At 41.3% G+C, this 23,155-nt stretch overlaps 1 protein-coding gene across 3 annotated transcripts in view; it reads right to left on the minus strand.

Annotated features, from left to right (window-relative positions):
* apba2b (amyloid beta (A4) precursor protein-binding, family A, member 2b) overlaps positions 1-23,155 on the minus strand; it is a 69,013-nt gene that overhangs the window by 17,998 nt on the left and 27,860 nt on the right. For 2 of the 3 annotated variants that reach the window (XM_030414016.1, XM_030414019.1), the window contains exons 3-7: positions 12,818-13,309; positions 9,169-10,223; positions 5,734-5,814; positions 4,208-4,247; positions 3,523-3,668 (exon numbers count right to left, since the gene is read on the minus strand). In XM_030414016.1, coding sequence (XP_030269876.1) covers positions 3,523-3,668; positions 4,208-4,247; positions 5,734-5,814; positions 9,169-10,223; positions 12,818-13,289 — 1,794 coding nt within the window. In that variant the 5' untranslated portion in view covers positions 13,290-13,309. Of the gene's footprint in view, positions 1-3,522; positions 3,669-4,207; positions 4,248-5,733; positions 5,815-9,168; positions 10,224-12,817; positions 13,310-15,163; positions 15,183-23,155 lie in introns of those variants that run through there. The other variant, XM_030414018.1, reaches the window with a different exon arrangement.

The following is a 23,155-nucleotide window of genomic DNA, read 5'->3' on the forward strand; positions in this document are numbered from 1 at the left end:
GTATGGACCGATTAAGCGTTCATGCTCCAACAAATTTTAAATATATCTTGTTGCGTAATTATATAAATACTTGCAGGCAACAGCAATTTCGAAGCCTCTTCAGCCGCAATTTGATATACATTAAGACTAATTTTGTAGCCTGCAAAAGGATCACTAACCATTAACAATCCTAAATGTAAGTGGAACAGATTAGACTATACTGAAGCATGTAAAATCAAAGGATAGGGCTCAGTGGCAGGACTGTTTAAGTATGAGGATGAGACACACACTAGAGTGAACTGAATTTGATTTGTAATTCCTTGCTGATGTCATTCACCATGAAACCTGACCTAATATTTCAAACCGAAGACCTAAAGTGCATTAAAGGGGCACTGTGTAGTTTTGGAGAAGAAATTCAAACTCAGAATTGTAATATTTACAGTACTAATGTGGTAACAATCCAAAGAAATGTGTATTTCTTCGATAGCTGAATAAACGAGCTGCTGTCAGATGGAAATAAGATCCACAGAACACTATTTGAAGCTTAAAAGATATAATATAAGATATATATAAACAAAGTAAAACAGTATGAAACTGAGCTGTCCCTCAAGGTCAAGACGAAGAGAGTTTGTTTATTCAGTTTGTTTAGTCATAAAAAAAAGATCAAAAATGAAGATCTTTCTCTTCTGATTGAAAAGTTTCTTCCAACATAACATTCTCTGTCTGCACAATTGCACTCAGGTGTATCCATGCCACTGGTGACATTACAGCACGCAACTTTCTAAAACTAGACCACTAGACGAGGGGTCATTTAATATTTAGAAATACATCCAAGCTTGTGATCGCATGAGAGGGAGATAAAAGAGACTGGTGTCTGGGTAGCAACTCTGCACCAGCGCTGCATGATGTCATCAAGTCACGAAACCATGCGCTTTCATCTCGAGTCCACGACTAAGAAATGTAAACAAGCTAAAAAGTCTCCTCCTGAAGAGATAAACTTTGAGTATCGCCTTTTGTGAAGTTGGACACTTGCACTTGGGCAGAGCAGAAGTGATGAACGGAGCAATCAAGCTAATGATAAAGACTATGAGGCCGGCTCCTCGACGCTGCTCTGGTACCATCCACAGCATTTCTCTGAAACTGCACTGGAATATCCTCATCCCGTCAACATTAGTGAGGAGCAGGGAGAGTGTCAACAAGGGAAATATAAGGTTCACAAGCCAGCAGTCCCATTATCCAGCCAGCTGTGGCAAACACACACCCTGCGGCCTAATCTGGCCAAGTTCTTTAGCTGCCCTAAAAGACCACTCATGCCTAATACATAATGTTGGGTTCTATACACCATTAGCACTCTGTCCATGTACATTTCATTTAGGGCAAAATAGACTAGATATAAAACAAAAAAATACCTCATGAACTATTAAGTACAAATGATAAAACATTCAAACAATATACTGAAATGGCAGGGTTACATGTTTGCTTGAGTTTGGGGAAATGCATATATCTTCCCCTTCACAGATGTCCACGAATGCGAGAAATTGATTCAGATACTGTATGACAAATATGATCAAACATGCAGTATTAGCCCCGTGAAGGCACTGGACGTATTTCCTGCTGGGCCTCTGTGTATTTTGAGACGCCTAAATAACAACAAGTCGACTGTAACATTATGCCTGCTCCTCCGGGGAGAAGAATGAGAACTGCAGCCACACCAGCAGCACTGATCGGATGCTGTCTCCAGGGATGTGATCAAACATAGCTCAACAACACTTCTGAGAGGCTGGAATAACTTAGAGGGGAATAGGCTCTCAAATGGCTGTTTCCACAACAAGGATTTTTTTCTAAGAAGCAAAGGACATTTCTTGTTGCTCAAAACCACAATTTAAATGTATTTTCTGGTCCAGCCCTGACTCTGGTGGTAATACTTTTCGATGACTGAGGAACTACCGGGGGATGAGTTTTCTCTGCTGTCACTGAATAAACATCAAGGTTGCGACAACTTGTGCAAACCATGAATTCTTACAGTAAGAAAGTATTAGAAATATCAGTTAATCTTTATTGATGTTAAATACCAAGTTATAGTATGAAGTTGACTTCCCAACTTGCAGCGGCAACATTGTGCAACTGCAAATTAAAAAAAATAAAACAAAGCAAGTGTTTTTTAATCAACTATTTGAACAGTTTTCTTAATATTTTTCAGACTCAATTTAGGAAAGCACAGAGTGACTAGAAGTACCAAACAGTTCCAAGAATTATGGGACCAGAAGAAAAACACTCAGAAAATAAAAGTAATTTCCACTTCCACTGAAGAAATAGAATAAGAGGCCATGGTGTTGTTAGAAATGCTATTTTCAGACACAAAGAAACAACAACACAGAGTCATCCCTCTGTGCTTTGATGTTTGAGTTTAGTGTAGTAAATTGATAAAAAGGAAACTCTGCAGAGGTGACAATCCTCTGTCTGTATTAAGGTTATTTCTTTTCAACCTCCATGAAACAAGAATGTAAGTTTGGATTTTCTTGTTCACTCTCCTTGTTCTCTCATCGGCGCTCCCTCTCTCTCTCATTCATCCACTAGCTCTCTTAATTGCAGCTGTCTCTCATTCGCTTGCTGCTCTCACTTTTTTTAAACTAGTGGGAAAAACAACACAGCTTTGTTTATAATGTGTCCAAAGTAGCAAGACATATCCACCCAACATGCTTATTTTAATACTAGGGGTGCCTTGCACTTCTTCACTTTGCTGAAGTGCACAACTTGAAGAAGCTGCAATATCTGTTTGACTCATCAGGGACATTTTGTCCAGTCCACCCCAGTAGATCTGAATCATCATAAGGACTACAGCAGGTGCAGGCACCAGTTTTACAACTGGAACTCAGGTTAATTCTAAATTCAGGTAAAGTTCCAGTATCTTTAAAGGCTGTTGGATCCCTGGAAAAGTTCCTGTAGTTGAAAATGACTGTAGCCGTGTTTCCACCCAACGTACTCTCATCTTTTAGCCCAGGGAACTTTTTTGACCCATGAAGATTAAAAAAAATCATCATATGCAATGATGATGCGATATAAAGCGATGAACAGGCATCATTATTTGTGCGTTATTGTATTTTGTTGATGTGTCAAAGCCCAATGAACAAAAACTGGCTTGTTGCTGCAGCTTTTAAAAAAAATGGTAGCTGAAATAAATGATGCAAGTGCTGATCAATCAGAAATGTTCTGGAAGCGCCATCCCCAAAGTTACTGTACTTTTGGAACGTAATAACCCTTTTGCTAAATAAAATACTGTCCCTGCAACATTAGAATTTAGACTCTGGTCCATGAAGTGGAAACACAGGGTCGATCCAAATGTTCCTAGTTCCTTCTTGAGGTTAGTGCCTGGGACTTTTTTGGTCAACTCCTCCAGATGGAAAACGGCAGAACTGCAAACACGCAGCCTGCTGAGTGAGCAGAGGAATGGATATGGATACCTTTAGGCCAAAAACACAGCGTGTGTTTGTTTTTATGTGTGAGTCAGTGCGGCTGGGTGTGTGTGGGTGTGTTTTTGAGTACCTTGACCCTGCTGACAGCCTCCTGGGCCTGCATCATGCGAATGTTCTTGGAGGGGTTCCTCTCAGACAGCAGCTGAGTGGAGCCCAGGTAGTTAGCAGCAAAGATAATTCCATCAATCAGGTCTTCTGGTTCGCAGGGTCCTGGGACTGGGCCAGGAGGAAGCAGAGAGGAGGGTGATTAACAGGGAGAAGAGGGGAAGGACAGAGTGCAGTAAGACTGAAAGGGTCAAGTGTGCAGTGGGGAGGGTATAGCAATCATTGCAGTCAGCATGCTGTGTGAAGAAATGGAGCCAAACACTGTTACTCTGGAGATGGAGAGATGGAGATAACAGGCTGGGTGGGATAAAGCAGTGAGATGGCCACTGGCTGCGAGCTGATGGAGGTTCAGTGCTGGTGGGAGGCTGAGGCTTGGATTAATCTGTGTCTGTGAAATGTAGATGTGGACTCTCTGACACCCACTCGGGGACACAATGTGCTGTCATGATCTGAAGGAGCAGACAGGCAGCAAAGGCCCTCACACATTATTGGGCCAAGCATCTGCCCAGAGGCAGGAAAAGAGCACTGGAAGAGTTATATCAGAGCCCATGATGTGACAGACTGGAGGCAAAATAATACCTGGAATGGTTCCATGCAATTACAATGTTTTGATTTCATCACCAAACAGGTGTGAAGACGGATTCACTCACCATCGACGAAGCTGGGAAACGACGCAACCTTCTTTGTTGGCTGGAAGAAAAAAAACAGGATATGACAAATAAATGACTGTGAATAGATTTACAGTCAATTAAGCTTGTCTCTTCAATCTCAAATAAAACAGAGAAACCTTTACGTTTCACTCTGTTTGTAAATGATGTGAGCTGTTACACTCGTCTGCTTTTCTTATTGTACTGTGCACGTATCAGTTCATGGAATCGAGCAGCTAATCTTTTACATTTAATTTTAAAGAGCACCTGCCCACAGTTTTGACATGATGCGTAGGGAAGTCTGTTAAGAATCGGAAAACAAAGATGAAGAGAGAATCTTCAAGGTAAACAAACATCAAACACTCACTCACAAAAACCCCTCTGTCTTTTATTGACACAGTCAGAGAAAGTTAATCTGATTGCTGTTTACATCAGTGATGGTAAAACCGATTGTGATTGGTGTCTGACTTTCCACAAACAAGCAAGCTGACCGTCCTAACATGAGAGGCATGATGCACATCTGCTATATTGGCTGGTAGTTGCTTTTCACAAGCTGCCATGAAAAACTTGTGTGAACAGTATTAGTTTAAGCTAAAATGCTGTGAAAGCTTTTAAAAAAGTTTTAATGTTTTCCTACAGCAGGTAAAATGAGGCTATAACTGACGCCGGAGATGGAAAACAATCTTTTTCATGTGATTTAAAAGATTGATAACAAAATTAGTGCTGATGTTTGAAAAATATTGTCCCATATGGAGACAAAAAACATATAAATGGGTTTATTTGAAAGAGGCAGAGTTATGATTGAAAACATGGCAGGAACTTCATCAGAATAATAATAAATGACTCTTTTAATCTATGTAGAAATATCTCCATTCATGATTTTGCTGAGAAAAGGCATCATAAATATTCAGACATTTCACTTATTTGCACCCCATTCACACAAATACATCCATTTAAACCTGAATACTTCTAATGCTACAGTATTTACACCTTGCTCAAGGGCACTACAAAAGTGGGTGAGGAAAGAGCATCAAGTCTCAGTCATCCACTTCATTCAAGTTGCTGAGGGAGGTGGAGGAGTGAAGAGGAAGCAGGAAGATATAGACAAGAGTTGGTTGCACAAACAGAGGGAGAGAGCTGTGAATAGTGAGGTGATTCATGAGATTTAAACACTCATTGCCCTGGATCTATTGGATCATCGAACCCGCTCTCTACGATCAGAAAGTGTACTCAGCCCACCAACAGGGAGGTGTGGTTGGAGGCTGCACAGGAAGCCTCCGCTACAGACATCTCAGTGAAAAATGGCTCTCATAAAACCGCAAGCAGACACACCGCTCAATTACGACAACGCTCTTGCGCCGCAAGCAGAGGACATAAGCTGAGGTTGTAATTACACAATTACTAATTTACTCAGTCACACACACATGCAAGCACACACACAAACAACATCTTCTGCCTAAATGACCTTGCAACAGATCTAAAGGCTGATGGTGGAAAACACTGCGATACAACATCCAGCAGCATCTTACCTCTGGTACATTGTTGTTCTCCAGGGGAACGTTGAGGTCGGAGCGCTGCTGTTTTCTGGGTTGCTCTGCACCATTGCTCACCTGGTGGGTCAACACAGAAGAACAGGTGGGACAGGACAGGAATTAGGATATAATAAAAGTGAACATCAAGAGAGTAATATTGAAAAAGCTCAAAGTCACACACATGGAAAAACTTTTTGCTTCGGTTTCTGAGGTTCAATTGTGAAGAAAAACTGTGTAACAAAGATGAAGTTTTAACCTACAAACAAAGTTAATAATAAGAGTGAAGTATTATTTTGATCAAGCTGCCGTAAACTGAAGCATGATTAAGTTCTGTCTTCTGCTTTTCCTTCAGCCAGCTCTTTCTTTTGTCTCATCTCACATCAAATATATAGACATATACAGCACAACCAGCATATAATGACACAGAGTGAGGATTACATTTATTCCCCTGGATAGCCATCCTTCAGTCCACCACTGCTCCTTAACATTCACTTGTGTTACTGGCTGAAATGAAAACCTCCTGCCTTGATGTGGCAGTGAGGAACTGAAATCCGGAGGAACGGTCCATGCTGTTGTGCATATGGAATTGAAATTAATTACCACAAACATGACATTAGTGGCCTCATTTGCAAAACGAGAGCTAACTTAAAGCCCTGATCAGTATTCATGCTGCACAACTCTGTTGTGCAAACAACCATTAAATTAATGAGATTCGTGTTGCTGTTTGGTGGGATGTTTAACTGTGATGTTCTACAAAACTACATTCATGCACAGAATCCACAGTGAATTCAGTCAAACTCTGCACATGCCTTCATCTGCATCAAAAGCACTTTCATGAGGTGTAGGGATAACTGAAACACCTACACCTATCTAATAATTATACATGTTTATGGCGGCTGTGGCTCAGTGGGTAGAGCGGGTCGTCTAGTGAATCGGAAGGTCACCAGAGCGAATCCTGGCTCCCCCTAGTTGCATGTCGAAGTGTCCTTGAGCAAGATACTGAACCCCAAATTGCTCGTGATGAGCAGTTGGCGCCTTGCATGGCAGCCTCCATCATCAGTGTATGAATGTGTGTGTGAATGGGTGAATGTTGCATGTATTGTACAGCGCTTTGAGCTGTCGTTAGACTGGAAAAGCGCTATAAAAATGCAGACCATTTACCATTTAAGCAGAATCATAATAATAGGGACACACTGGCTTTTAAGAGATTGTAAGTGTTCTTAAATAGAGAAGAAATAAAGAAGCATTCCATCCCAACACAAACCTAAATCAAGTAAAAAGGAAGGAAAACATTTAACTGAAAATACTGGCTATTATAGGAAAACAGAGTCTAAATGTTAATGCTGCCATAACATTTGACCATTGTCTCATTGGTGATTATGTCACAAATAACTTTAACATTTACATGTTAAAACGTGCAGCATGTAAAGCATGTGCAGCGTGTAAAACACTATTACAACACTGTGTTATATACTTTCCTCACACTAACATAATGTGTCTGTAGATGACCTCAAACTGTTCCAGCTCTTGAAGCATAATCTTCTGGCACCACACTGTGCAGCAAAGCTCTTATCAAATTCATTGTTATTCTGGTTTATTCAAGGGTCATGTAGAAGGGGTGTGCAGAGAACATTTCATTTGTTAACAAAGGTCAAAACGACCAAATCATCTCAGTGTGTCTGGGACTCATCTGAATCTGCGGTGTACTGTACATTCTTCCAATTTAATCTAGTGTCTGACCCAGTTCTGTGCTACAAATGAGCTCCACGGTGTATGTAGGAGCACATGTGCGCACTGTGGAGCAGGTGTGTATCAGCATGCTGCCCACAGGAGACTATCTCTGTTCTCCTTTTACCATCTGACTTTTAAAAGATGGGGGAGCTCTGCGTGTGTTTGAGCCCATCGATGTGTCTGTGCAGCATGTGCACGTATATCCAGATCTGTGAGAGGGAGAAAGATGGGGCATCTCAAGGTAACATGGGGGAGGGAAAAGGCTCAGAGGAACAATGAGGCATTGAGGAACACGTCACCTATAGCTCATCTCCAGCTCCTCACGACAGGGCTCTTAAATTATATAAGGTAGCAACATTATTTGTACGTTTTCTGCAAAGACTCTGACCATATTCGCATTGTTCTGTTGGTGATGTTGTTGGTATGTTACTTCTATCCATCTGTGTGCCTTTTGAACACATCAGAAATCAATATCGCTACAAGATACACTTTAATGGGAAATTGGACTAGTCTTGAATTAAAAAAAACACAAGTATTCAATTACTGCTTAAGGATGTAAAAGAAAAAAACAAATCACAGTATGAAAAGCACAGATGTGAAAAATGACAGACGATGGCTGCTTCAGTTTCAGGTTCCCTCTATTGTCTGTCTTGGCTCAGTGTCACACACTGCCAGGGCTTACTGGGGCTCTTGAATAGAACACGGCCGTTGTTAATGTGATGATTAACACCTGTGCTTTTTTCCAAGTAAAAAATATCCAATACGAAAAGGCCTAATAGCTTGAAATGTAGTACAGTAATCATTTCTGAATAGAAATCTGCAAAATTTTTAAATTGCTGCCTTAATACAATATAACAAAAAAAAAACTGGTTATCAACACATTTTAACAAAAGGCAAAAATGTTTATTTGACTTTAAGTTCTGCTTCTAATATAACTGCAAAATGAACCTCCTGGCTGAAGCCTGGTGAATGTGCTCTGTGTATGCAGGTGTTTGTATTTTTATATTGTATACGTACAACTTTTGATCATTTTGATGTTTGGAAGGACAGAGTGGACTGTACTATTTTGGACTGGTTACTATTTTGTCTAATATCTACTACTTCAGTCTCTTTTTCAAACCCAGTGCCAACTGAACAACAGTCAAGCACTGTTTGAACGGAAGACAGAAAACTATTTACAAACATCCTTAACTTCATCAGAGCATCACGCCACGAAAGGTACAAAAATTAGCGTGTCCACTTTAAGGTGTCATGTTTCCATCAGTGCTGATCGAAGGTGGAGCCGATAAATCCCTGTGAACTTTAGTTATTGTCCTGTTAATGAATGCAAATTGTACCCTTTCACAGAAGACAAAAGACATGTTACTGTGTTTTTTTTTCAGTGTGAAAGAGGTTTCAAACAGGTAGCCTCTAGCTAGCTTTGTAATGGTAAATTGAGTTGGAGACCAGTAAACATTAGTGGGAATCCTTAAGCCTTGATGCATATATATCATTGTTTTCAGATTATCAACTTCATACTGAAAAATTAGGACCTGTCTTGGCAGCTATTTTTCTGAACTATCGATCTCTTTTTATTATGGACTGAAATTAACTATCAAATCTCTTTTCTTGCTTGGTTTTGTTTTCCCTATTGGGTTGGTTTTATCTTCAAGATTCTAAACAAACCAACAAGGATGCTGATACTTGTAAAAAACAGCTCACCTGCTCCTGTGTCCACCTCTGCCTGTCTTCAGGGGAGCGTGGATGTGCCTTGATCCCCCTCTGGAGGTCAGGGTTGTTGTGATGCATGGAGGGCAGGTTCAGGGACTTGGGCCTGCTGTCGTGACGATGGTGAGCTGGTGGGTAGGGGATAGCATCAGGCTTGGGATGAGGGTAGTCACTTGGTGTTGGGTCCTGCGCCAGCTCCTCTGGGCTTTGGTCAGTGCCACTGCTTAGACTCCCCATGCTCATACTCATCTTGATCTCTGCAACAATTTGGTCAATGTCCTCCTCCGCCTCCTCCCCCGTCTCCCCCTCCACCACGAGCACCTTACGGCTACGGTAAGGAGACGCCCGCACTGAATTCCCATTGTCCTCTGGGGCATAGTAGTCTCCAGTGTATGCCCTTCCATGTCTGTCCTCCTCCTCACCTTCCTCATCTTCTTCCTCATTATGGCAGTACTCCTCGCTCTCTGCCTCCTCCTCATCCTCTTGGGTGTGCAGGGTGTCTTGCAGGGAGGGTTGGTGGTGGTGGTGATGGTGATGGTGATGATCCAGGATGGGTTCTGGTCTTCCGTTGTATATCTGTTCATCTGGGTCTTGCTCCACCACCTCACAGCGAACCTCCCCCTCTCCCTCAGCCCACTCCTCCACGCTGTGCCTCTCTCTTCCTGCCCACTGCTCCTGCCTGACTTGGCCCTCCTCTCTCCACTCCTCTCTCGCCTCCTCATCTCCCTCTCTCCACTCTTCCCTCACCTCTTCCTCCTCTTCTCTCCACTCCTCCTGCACTGCCCCCTCTCCTTCCTCATCTTCCACCCATTCTTCCTCTCGCACCTCCCTCTCAACCTCCCCCTCCTCGACCCAACCTTCCACTGCCTCCTGGCATTCGTCAGTGTGTGCTCCGGCTGGCTGCATGTTGCCAGCGCAGTCCCCCTGGCTGTGGTTGTGGCTGTGGTTGCAGTCTCCCTGGCTGCTGCAGTCCATACCCTCCAGGTAGCTGTCATCCTCTGGGCAGTAGCGGATGTAGTAAGTCACACCTTCATCCTCTTCTGCCAGCCCTGCAGGGAATAACGGTCAACACAGAAGTCTTTCTCAACATCTGCAGCCTCTTTTCTAAAATCCAAACAAGCACTGAAATACGTGTGTTGGATAGTTCTGGCCTCCACATTGTTGATTAATTCCTGTAACTCTGTTTCCCTGACAACACCTGAGAGTTTGAACAATCATTACTAGTGCTGCATAATTTATCGAAATATAATGCCAATATGGGTGATCGCAATATCCAAAAGAGAGGCTGCAATATTTTGATAAAGGTAAATGTGTGACAAAAAAAGCATTATAATGTAGAACTGTAGTGCTGCAGAGATGCACTGGCCTACAAATCTTCTCCAGGACACATGTCTTCTCAGTACAGACCCAGACAAATGACATATCATCATGATTTGATCATGAAGTTTGTTCAGTGGAATTGAAAATTGTGATTCAAAAATGATCCTTCCCACTAACTGTGTATCATATCCATGGCAGAAACCATCATCTATTACTTTGTTACCTCCCGTCTCAACTACTGCAATGGTGTCCTGCTCAGGTAGTGCAACTACTGCAACTACTTTCAGAGATAGTGTTGCAGCCCCCACCCTGTAGAACTGTCTCCCTTCTATAATCCGCAGTGGTTCATCTCTGGAGACAAAAAGCTCCTGAAGCACCACGTGTCCACCAAGGCCTACAACATTAGTTAACTCTAGCCGTTTTTAGACAGAGCACCAAGCCGCCAATTTGCCCATCCTTTTGGTGGCTCGGTCCGCGGTTTTAGACAGAGGGTGGCAAATTGGGGGTCTGTTGTGGTCCGCCGATTTTCCGCCTCGGAGGGTACACTTATTTCTGCCTCGACTGCTATCTAAAAACGAGGCGGCAATGTGCCGGCCTCTGCGTGAGGTGGGCGGAGGTGTCGATGACCTGCACTGTTGTGCGACCCACCGCCGGGGAGTTTTAAAACCAGGAAACAGCTGATCACAGGAGTCAGTCCTTCATTTCACCCGCGGACATTAAGATGAACAACTGGACAGCCGCTGAGATCCAGGAGATGCTAGCGTCTCCTCGGTCTCTGTAGCTGTTTGGTTGTGTTAGCTTGATGTTGTGTTGGCAAGCTAAGGAAGGTTGCTACTTTCAAATTAAAAGCCCCCCGCTAAGAACCCAGTTCTAAACTCCAATGGGGTGCAATGTAAAGCTCTTATTTTGAAGACAAATTCGTTGTCATTGTTCACAGCGAAACTTAGAGAATCACGTCATGTCACAAGTCTACGCCTATCTCCGAGGCGGCTTTTGGAAAAGGAGGAATATTACGCCTCGGTTTTAGAAAGACAGGCCGGCACATTGCCGTCCTTACCTTGGAGCAAATGTGCCGCCTTTTCTATCTAAAAAGGGCTTCTGTCTATCCTGCATTAATCTATCCTGCTCTGTCATCCGACCAGCCATCCCTCTTTCTGACTTCAGCTCCTGCTTCCTGATTATTCTTTTCTGTGCGCTCCATAATGTAAAGCATTCTTGGGTCTTTTAAAAGGCGCTACATAAAACCAAGATATTATTATTATATTATGATAATCACCATTCAAATATCTGTCACAATAATTGCAATATGATTTATTATCATATCATGCAGCCCTAATCATTATAATCCCATAAGATTCTTATGATATGGAAATGTTGTTTATTACTTCAGTAAATAGGATGAGCCTTAGATTTGACTTAGCAACAGTAGAAAGTTTTAGTCTGCTTAGCTCAGAGAACCCTCTGGCTCAACAATTAGCAAGATAGCTAACGCTATGCTACATGATTTGTGTACAGCTGACAAACAGTGAAAGTAATTCCACTGTATGTTTAACAGCAAGGTTACCAAGCTAGCCAGCCATGTCACTGTCCTCAAATCACTATTAAGATTTTTTACAATCAAATGATAGCGGATGAATAGCAGAAAGGTAAGTTACAGAAAGTAATGGTATGTTCATAGGGATAATTTATGCAGCATCTTGCCGCTCGTCTGTTACATGTGCCATCCTGTGGTTTTCAAAGGATGATGTAACTACGCTCAGTGTTGTTGATACTGATTTTAGATAAAGGCTAAACATCTCATTTTAGAGGAGTGAACTCACAGTTTCACTGCAACTACAGGTGTTCATATATAAGGAGTTTATTGACACCCTGCAGCCAATCAGAACCATAGTATTCATCTAGATCATGGTATACTAAACTTAAATACAGCTAGATAATACTGATAAACAAGGTTTATTTCCATGTGGAACTTAGTCTTTCAATGGGAAAAATGTTTGAACTTGGGTGCCAAATTACACCCTTGCTTGAATGCAGAAAACAAAGGGACTCCCATATGCACCAGTGGTAGAGCCAACATTTTAGCACCTGAATGACAGTTCACTGTTTGTATTTCTCAGCATCTGTGTATGCTTCACATATTTTTTCTATTTACTTTTTGCTCAACAGCTCAAGCGCACTATTCTTGTCTGCCTTCACATTTAATCAAACAGAAATGAATCGACAATCAATAATGTAAGAATGATTAACGGAGGGGCAACGATTAAATCTTAATTCCTGATAATATAGAATAATTTATCATCCACATTATTAACATCATACTCACCGTCATCATAATCCTCCTCGTCATCTGAGGTGTTGTTAATGTAATCAGAGCTGGAGTCGTCATCCAGGCTGTCAGCGCCACCGTGGAAGTCTGCCCGGTTGTGGTCATTTTGTTCATGTTCTGGCGTGGAGGGTGTTGCTGGCCTCTGATCCTCCAATTCCGCGTCTGCTTGGTTGGTGTAAAGCTTCACTTCAACCTCTGCATCTGCATCCGCCTCTGGATGGCTGTGACTTATGTCTTGAGACTTGGAGGACGAGTATTGTGCCTTGCAGGAATGGGGTTGGGGTTTCGGCTCACGCGAGGACTCTTTGGGGTAGCGGACTGGGCGTTGCCGAGGGGGGAGGACTTTCAGATCACATGACTCTGGAGGATGAGGGTTGGGACAGGGGGCGGGGCCTGGAGCAGCCATACTGTTTCCTCCACTGGTCCCCGGCCTCTTCCTATGAGCCATGTTTTGCGCTTTACTTGCCATGCATTGTTATCAGTTTGATCCTAGGAGACAGATAAACATCCAGAGGAACAGTGTTAGGGCAAAATCAGATACAACTGTTAATCCACCCACACAAGAGCTGCAAGTGCATTGAGGAACATACTGCAATGTAACAGAATCAAATAATGTTCAAGGTTAAAGCTGGTAAGCTTTTCAGATTTTAAGACAAGTGGAACTTTGTGTTTGTTTGACTCATATGACCCTTTATCAAAATGGCAATAGACTCCATTTATCAAACACACACACAGAAAGTACACCCTTACAAACATAGTCCTCCATTCATCTTCTCACTCTTTTTCTTCACTTTACCTACATCTATAACATATTCAGTTCCTGACTAACCAATCTTTTCTTGTTATCGAGCACAACAGCCTCAATTTACTTTAGCCACATTCAGAGCAACACTTTTGTGCTTACTTAGCAAAACTTTGGCTTCAAATACACAACAGTGGACTTTATATATCGCTGCGGCTCAGCTTGAGAACAATAGACACAAAGAGCAGAGCCTTTCTAAGCAGACCCCCTCTACATAAACCTAATGGGACACAGTCAGAGAAAGAATCAATAGTTAAATCAAGGTCATCTTCACAAAGGTGCTGCACATGTGCCCTGATACCACTAGGCCTACAGATGTTGGTGAAGACTTTATTGATCCTTCAGTGACTTGCCGGCTGAGAATGGTCAACCTGGGAGACAATAAAGTCTCTTTCTCAGCAAGACCTGGCTACGTAGCGCAGATGAGAAGACAAAGCAAATTATTTCATTCTGTGGTGAGGAAGCAGCCAGCCAGCTAGCACAGGACTCAAATCCCAAATGTACATGTTTGCTCTCAAAAAAACATATAGCTGCTTCAGTGTGGCCTGATGTGCTTAAACTCAATTTTATCATCAGAAATCAGTAACTAAACCATATCCAGTCTTTTAAAATCTACACCATCCAGTAAGATAAACAAGATGGTATTGTAGCATTGGTTATATTAAAATGCAGAGCAACCTTGAGCAGGCTGTGGACGCGCATCTGTGACAAGAACAGATAGATATAAAGTAATAGGCTTACTTTCCTTGATACCAAAACAGATATTATTAAAAAAAGTTACACAAACAAGATAAAGGTATCCCATAAATCATGAATAAATCCTATTACAGACATACAAAATAAGGAACACAAACACACAAGCCAGCATCAACACACAAACAAACAGAGCCAAGGATTACAGCCACAAGAGCGCATTACTATTTGTTGCAATGCATTTTAACAACCAACAACAAAAGTTCAGAGTATGTGTTCCAGTTCGTTGCTATCCCCGCTCTGTTGTGCCGTGCAGTTGCCATGACCAAGTGCCCACAGAGGGGTGTTGCTGCTTATTTCCCCATATTTTCCTTCACAATAATTACATTTTCCACTGCCAGTGATTACAATGGTTAATTAACTCCGCACAACCTGCCACAAACACATCCGTGCTGAAACACAAACACACACACATACAGTAAAGAGCACACACATGGGACACAGTTGGTTGCTCCACAGGTAGCCAAGTCAGGGGACAAAGATTACATGTGCACACAAAGCACATGTACTGGGCTCTTGCGGCTGTTTGGCACCTAACTGTAAAATAAATAAATATAGGCACTTCTCTGGAGGTTGCTCATCATGTACTATTTGTAAATGCATACAGACACAAGGACATACATGTCCTGTACACCTGATTATATATAGCAGCTTGTACGTCCAATGAAGCAATTTTGTGCATCATTTAAAACAGCTCATAAAAAGGTTTTCCATTCAGATGTTTGCAAATGCCTTAAAAATGACCCCAGCTTGTTAATGTCTGAGAAACCATGCACTGACTGTCTTACCTGAGCTCCTGAGCTGGGATCTTGTGTACAATAGAACAGGGATCTAGCTGTAACATTGGTCCCATCCTCCCTCCCATCTCTCTTCGCTCCTCCCCTCCCCCACCAGCATCTACACAGCATGCACCTCCCTGACTCCACCCACCGTCTTCCTTCACATTATATCCCAGCATCCTCGTGCAGAAACCCTGCCCCGCCTCAACCAATTCCCCAGGGCCGAGGGTAAGGATTGGTAACTATGGGTAACTGCATCCCCTGGGGACTGATACCCTTTGACCTCCTCTTTGTTGGCTTACTACAATCACTGGCCTTATTTTTGTGGTGTGGTGTTGCTTGACTGTTGCCGTGTTTTATTCCATGTCGTGTTTTTGATATTTTTCCTGAGTGTCACCACAACTGCTGTGTAAATCTGGAAATCCTATAATTCCCTGGCCAGGTGGCTTTTATCAAATCTGCTTTGTATGGCATGTATTTCAGGATTTGATTTGTGTTTATTGATTTGCATGCATTTGTAAACGATTGCAAAACACACAGGGTATCTGTCCCACCTGTTCAGTGCCATGAGGACAGATTTTGAATTAATTATAACATATGGTACATACAACTTTGCTTGTAAACACAGAACCTGTCTACATGTCACAAGGCTCGTTTGTACCTTCACTTGTAGAATCTGTTTTTCCATTTAACAACCAATCTATAACCAACAATTTAATGAGCACAATCTCAACCTATCCAAAATACGAATACAATTCTCTAAAGATTTCTCTTTTCTCTCTTTTTCTCTTTTTTCATTTTGGCTCAGAAAGTTACCTATGAAACAAATCCTGCCTTCCTTTTGCATTTAATTTTGACTACATATGAGCGCCACTGCATTTTTCATTACCTCATCGGAAAATCACAATTGTTATTATTAAGTGGTCCCAATTGCTGAACAAAATACCCATTATTTTACATAAGAAGATAAATAGTAGATTTATTTTATAGGAGATACTGTAGCTACGGGTAGGGGACAGTTTGCACACATACAGCTGCCTATAAACTGGCGCTAAGCACCTTTAACAGCTGACTGGATGCTCACTGCATTACTCATGAACACTTTTGTTTTGTTTCACTCAAAACAAAAACATGTACCACCTTATTTAGGGACTTAATTGCAGGGTAATGTAGTTTGTTTAATTCAACTCTATGCATTTGGGACATTTTATCCAGTCATCTTTTTTATTTTCAGTCTTCTGTTAGCCATCAGTTTGCAGCCAGGCACCACTGAGTCATGTGTGGCCACACAGGTGGCTCCACTCAGCTCGAGACAGCAGCCGTTGCTGCTGAATTGCCACAGGAGGCAGTCGATGAGTGGGGCACGCCTCGCAGAATCAATGATGTCCCCTTTTGCAGTTCAGTTTCGCCGTATTTTTCACGTCAACATTTTCGATTCTTCAACAAGCAAAAATCCACAAGGCAGAGAAATGGGACAATGTTATAATTGCGATTTGCAATTACTTCATCAGACATATGAAACATTGTTCTGTCTCTGTTGTTGTTGGAATCTGGAGTTAGAACTGCAACGATTAGTTGATCGCAGACAAAATTAGGGGCCAACTATTTTGATAATCTATAAATCGTTTCTGTCATTCTTGTTTCTGTCAAATTGTTAAAACATTTCCTGGTTGAAGCTTCTTAAATGTGAGCATTTGTTGCTTTTCTTTGTCAATTATTATAACAAATAAAGAATCTTCAAGTTTTGGAGTGTTTGACGTGTGTAATTTTACAAACATGCACCCTGCAGTTTTTTGAAAGTTAGATTAATAAACTTAAAATAACTAAACTAAACTAAACTAACAGGTCAGCATCTTAAACCTTAGGCCAGCAGCCACCCTTATTTCACAGCTCCAAAATAAGTCCTCGGTGAAGAGGGAAAGTACTTATATTGTTCTAACTACATCCTAGAAGATTTGTAAACTGCCCAAAGCTGCACATGTGGGTTTAAAAGATTGTGTATCCGAGTTAGTCTCTCTTGTACAGGTTGTGTCTCTGCCTTCTCTGTAATGCATGCAGGGATATGCTCCAGCCTCATGGGAACTTGAATATAAATGGAGTGTTGGAAGAAAATGAATCAATGATTGGTGCAAAAAGAAATCAGAATCCAGCTGGCTCCATCACTGTACACTTCTTTCTACGTCCCACCTGCGCACACACATAGACACACAAAGCATGGGTCTCCCACATAAATGCACTGAAATGTAGGCACTGATTCAAGCTGTTACCTCCATCACTAAAATAGGCTCGACACACACGCACACTGGGAGTACTAACAGCAACACACCAGCCAGGCCGCCTGCAGTATCCCAATTGTCTGTTCTGAGCTGCAGCTGGGGACCACTTGTTCAGGGCTGTCTCCACGGACAGACCTATTCATGTATGCCACAAAGCGCCTCATCTACAGTAAGATAAAGCTTTAAATTACCCGCAGACGCTCCCCCTTGTTTGACAGACATGTCTTAAACGTGTGTGTATGTGTGCCTAAAAGCAGGGCTGATGCGAGGACAGAGGGCGAGAGAGACAGTTCGAAAGCAGCAGATGGCTTGGTCAGAGTGTGGGCCCCGGGAATACTAATGTCTCTCTTCCTTGAATTCTAAGATATGACCTCTGTTCACACCAGTGAAATAGAGAGTCAGGCTTCAACAGGGAAGAAGCAAGACAGAACAGATGAGAATGTCTTTTACCCCTCAGAGTGTTAAAGAGCCGTGAAAAAAGATGATTATCGGGCAAACTGTACATGGCTATTCACATCTTCTTTAAATGCACAAAGACAAAAATAAGTATCTCTATTGACTGCATTAGCATCTGAATGAATAATTTGACTCAGGGTGTGGGGACTTAATGATTAAGTTCACCAAGATGTAACGGACAGTCTCCAACATTCAGGTTCAAATATGACACAGCAACCTTTTTAATGTTTCCCTCCAAAACAGTGCTTCTTCTGCAGGCAACAGGGTTCTCCCACCAAGTAATAAGCTTATGGCATCAGTCTTTTTTTGTTACATGAAAAGACTCTCACTAAAGCAGTGTAGTTATTCACTACTAAAGAACCCCCAACATTTCCTCCTGCTGCAAGTAAACACTGGAAGTATTCACTTGCGAAACTAGACATCATTAGTATTTTGAAGTACGCTAGTTACATGAAATGCACAGACATACAAAAGTACATATACTTGAAAAGCGGATCAATTTTAAATATGTCAGGGAGTAGTTTATACAGTCTGTGGGAGTAAAGGAATAAGAAAGTTAAATGTTAGATGAAGAGCTGCAGGTGACAGGCTGAACACCTTCAGCTTCTCAGTGAGGTAACCAACTCCCTTTTCACTCATTCATGTTATTAGATTTAGTTAGTATTGGGTTGCCCAATACAAGCTTTTGTCTTTCACTTTGACAACAAATCCTCCATTGTCATCTTGTCCTCTCATCATCTCTCCTCGTTACCTGATATGTGAAATGTAACTGCGGCTACTCTGCGCTGCGAGTCTTCTGCTGCCGTTGCAAAGCAGATGAGTTTGTAACTGAAGTGTCTGTCGCCTGATTAAGTTTGATTAGAATAGCAAAACGACAGCGGTGGGCAAGTAATATAATCGATGTATGCTCAGCCACTGTGTAAGACTGGTAACACTGACTACAATGGTAAGTCTGCTGCAATACAGTTGAAATTGTATTGGACCACTTCTACATCACTGCAGAAAGGTAAGAGGTTAAACCACTAGGTGTGAGCAAAACAAGATTTTCAGCTGCTATTAAGTTGCTTTTAAATGTTTTATTGTATAAAGTTTTTCTGAAAACAGGTCATTGCAATAACACAATTTTGAATATTATGAGTGTTTTGGATACATTTCCATACATTTACCTATTGTGATAGATCTCAGTATCAAAAACTGAACTTGTGAATTTTGTAATATCAATTTCAACCATTTATCATATCACCACCCTGCCTTCCACTTTCTTTCATGTTCTACATCCAAACATGTTTTGTGCTAGAACGAACTGCTGCTCTGCTCTGACCTTAGAGAACATTTCATGTAACATGCTACAAAAACAGTATTTTGTTTTCTTGCATTACATACAGGTTTTTGTGCTTCTCATTTTGAGCTCTTGTCCAGTGACTCATTTTGCAATGTATTTGCTGCAGGCTCAGCTGTGTACTAACTAGAATCATCATTTAACACCAAAAGGGTACTTTATGTGAGTTCCAAGGAGTGAAATAGGAGGAGTGGGAGTGGAGGCAGCACTGCATCTTGACTAAAAATTGGAGCATCATGTTCTGTCCTATTGCAAGTTCGATTCAATACTGACACATTCTCCAAGCAGAAGGCAACTGCATATCAGGCAGCAATCCCACTGAGGTAAAAACTTTTCTGGTAAATACTGTTAGACTAGACTAGACTAGCTCAAGCTACTGACTCACAGCTGTCTCCATTGCATTGTTTTTTTATGATACATTTACCCTGCAGTGATATTTTTGCCAAAATAGGCAATTCTGTAGTTTTTGCTGCATCGTGACTGATCCATTAAAACTTTCATGCTGTCTCTCTCACCTCTCTCTGCTCTTTCTCTGCTGTCAAAAAAATGTCTACTTTCCTTTTCATCTTTTTTTCAAAGATCTAACCAGATAAAACAGATCACCATGATTTTGGTATCCAGTTCTTTACATATGTAACAAAAAACCTTAGTTTGGTTTAACAGTTGGTTCTAAAACACCATGAATTATTTGGTTAACGGTGTTTCAGAACAAGTGTTTTCTTTTCATTTTGCTGGGTGGTATACTTAAAAACATTTTTATTAGTTGAACCAGTACAAAGTTTAAGTCATTAGTCTAGATAGCTAACTACAGTATTTTATTTTTTTTCTGACTGACTGAAGGCAAAATGATCCTGCTACTTGTAGCATTGACAGAATCAGACAACGCTTATAGCCAAAGCTTTTAGTATATTCCATGCTTGATCAGAAACATAATCTGGTAATCTAGTTATCAAAAATATCCTCTGTCATTTCTTTATCAAAGTAATCAGATATACCACTTTTGAAATCTAACATGTTGGCTAAATGAGAATAAAATAAGCATATCCTACTTTCAAATCAACACTACTCGGAATGATTAAATAAATTCTGGTATATTTGGGAGTGTGCTGGTGCGTGTGCATATTGTGGTCTGAATGACTACATTATGCATCATTATTCAGTCTTTGGGGTCTGCTTGTGGCTCATTTTTCACTATGAAAAGGAAGAAAATGAGACCTGTCGGCTGAGCTTAAAGTTAAAAGCTGTCAAACGGATGGAATATGGAGGAGTTCAGTATGAGTTTCCAGAGAGAGGAGAGCGATAATGGAGAGAAAGAATCTTCTCTGTTTCATTTCTTTCAAAGATGGAGACCTGGCTTCCTGCTGCTACTCGGCACACAGGAAATTGCTGTTTCAATTCAAGTGTGCTTTCTGCTCTCTCTCACTCTCTCTCTTTTGCACAGACACACAGACACATTTGTAGAGAGAAATATGGTCAGAGCATATTCTTTTTGCTAAAAAGGTCTGACAATGCACTGGTTTTGCCCACAGGAGTGCGCATTTACTGGAGGTGTCCCTGTCATTTAATGAATACAGGGATGTAATGGAGGATAAACTTGCCAATACTCTTAAACCACATTACATTATTATACATTATTTACCACAGTACAGACTACGTGCACCTATCTTTACGGCGAGTGGTTGATGTCATATTGGCATTGAGTAATGCAAACCAATAAAATAGGGGTATTCAATGGACCAACTAAATTAACTACAAACTAACTACCAAACATACGTGACCGATATTAAAAAAACAAAAGAAACAACAAAAAACACCACAGAAAGCAAGACCATATATACATACATATATATATATATATATATATATATATATATATATATATATATATATATATATATATATATATACACACACTTTAGATTCAGCCTAAACAAAACATCTGACAAAGAATGTCCCACCTGGACATCACATAGCAGGGACTTCCACACTACAATCCGGGAGAAATAAAATATCTAGTAACTATGATGAAAGAAAAAAACAAAGATCACCTCCACTCAAAATGTGTTTCATGTCCCCCAAAATGTCTGATCTTGACTATACCGACTTGTATACTTGCAAAGTTTGAGTCTAATATGAAATAACACTACTGCCAATGAGGCAAACTTGGTTAGCTATCAAGATTAACACCTCATACACCATATGTGATGCAAATATCCTTGCTAAATGGAATATATATTAAGCATACCCTAGTATGTATTTACAATGTGACAATTTGAACACACACTGTAATACATAGATTTATCAGAGAGGGAGAAGATGTGCTCCCTGTGCACTTCAGACATTAAAAAAACACTTAATGAGGAAAAAATATTAAACAAAACATCAATAATAGCAAACCTGTCTTGAGGAGAACTTTAAAACTGCCACATCATCCGTTTTCTGTACATTTTGATTAGAGTGGAAAAAAGCAACCTCTGTCAAATTGCTTTCTGTTGACATCGATGTTTGGAGATATGACCCTTAATCAGACTCTTTCGGCCAAATGATCAGGACAACACAAAAGGAACTGACACTGTGAGAGGTTCTGTGTCGGTCAGGTTATGAAGCCTGTGGGCATCAGCTCTAGATCAAACATTCCATCGACAGATAAGGCCAAGCTCAGCCCTTTCAACTGGAGCCACTGCAGCCATCCTCCCTTCTCCTCTACTAGCTGAGGCATAACTGCAATATACCCACTTCCTTATGTACCATCTTGATATTCTCCATCTCCACAGACCAGCTGTGCTGAAACGATTGGTTTTTAAATCCTGTCAAACTAACCTGAAGAGTGATTTCAGGCAATCTGGGAAGAAATCTGAATTTCTAAGATACTATTTATGTCTCACTTAAAATTTTCTGAACCATGAAATAATCTAAGCTGCCCTTTATGAAGCAGATATCCATCAACTTTAATAGGGTCAGCTCTGATCACATGATGTTGTAAACATTTAACTGCATGACATTACCCTTACGACTCGTCCACATCGTTTAACACATGTTAATAAATTGTGTAATAACCTGGCCATGCTGAGCTATGCTGCTTGTAAATAAGGAGTAAAGGCACTATCAGAGGGAGACAGAGCGAGAAAATGAGTTTCCTCTCAGCTGTCTCATTGAGATTCAGCGTTTGTTCTCCTTACAGCCTCCCACTCACTTCAGGACGACAACAAGAGAGCGATGCGGGAGACGGGGAGAGAGAAGGAAACCAGAGACTTGGTGAGCAGCGGGAATGGCACAGGACCACAGAACGCATTGCTCGTTCACCCGCCATTCTGCCTGCCAATGTCCATCTTGCCACTCGAAAGCACACCACAGGCACACCCCCCTCCTTCACCCTTGACTGTTACCATGGCAACCCTTTGTTTTCCAGTGCAGTCTCTCAGAGGAGGATTGTCTCAGCCAATCACCAAATAACTCCTTCTAACTGAGCAAACACACAAAGCACGCACACATTACTTGAACAATGCTACTGTGCTAATGTGGACGTTTTAATCTGTTTTGGAAACACAGGAAACAGCAACACTTTTGGTCTCAGCTGTGTTAAGTAAATGTGCCCCCTCACATCACAAAGGCAGAGTGAATACAACAGATGGACTCTTTTCTTTTGGGGTGGCCCAGCAACATAGGACCATATTATCTACCTTCATTCACAAAAACAACAAGCCTCCTTACTGATTCACAGTGGTACTAACTTGTATCAAAGATGAAGTCTAAATGGGAGGCCTCCCTTAGAAAAAAGGGAGAATAACCCTCACTGCAAACAAATAAAGACAATATGGTCATTAGGGCAGAAAAGAAAGGTACACACAAATTGTTTTTTGTGCTATGCTCATGTTTGTCCTCGAAGGATGGAAATACCTGAACTGGTGTCGGGTGAATGAGTGAAATGTC

The sequence above is a fragment of the Sparus aurata genome, chromosome 4, assembly GCF_900880675.1.
Source record: "Sparus aurata chromosome 4, fSpaAur1.1, whole genome shotgun sequence".
NCBI lineage: Eukaryota > Metazoa > Chordata > Actinopteri > Spariformes > Sparidae > Sparus > Sparus aurata.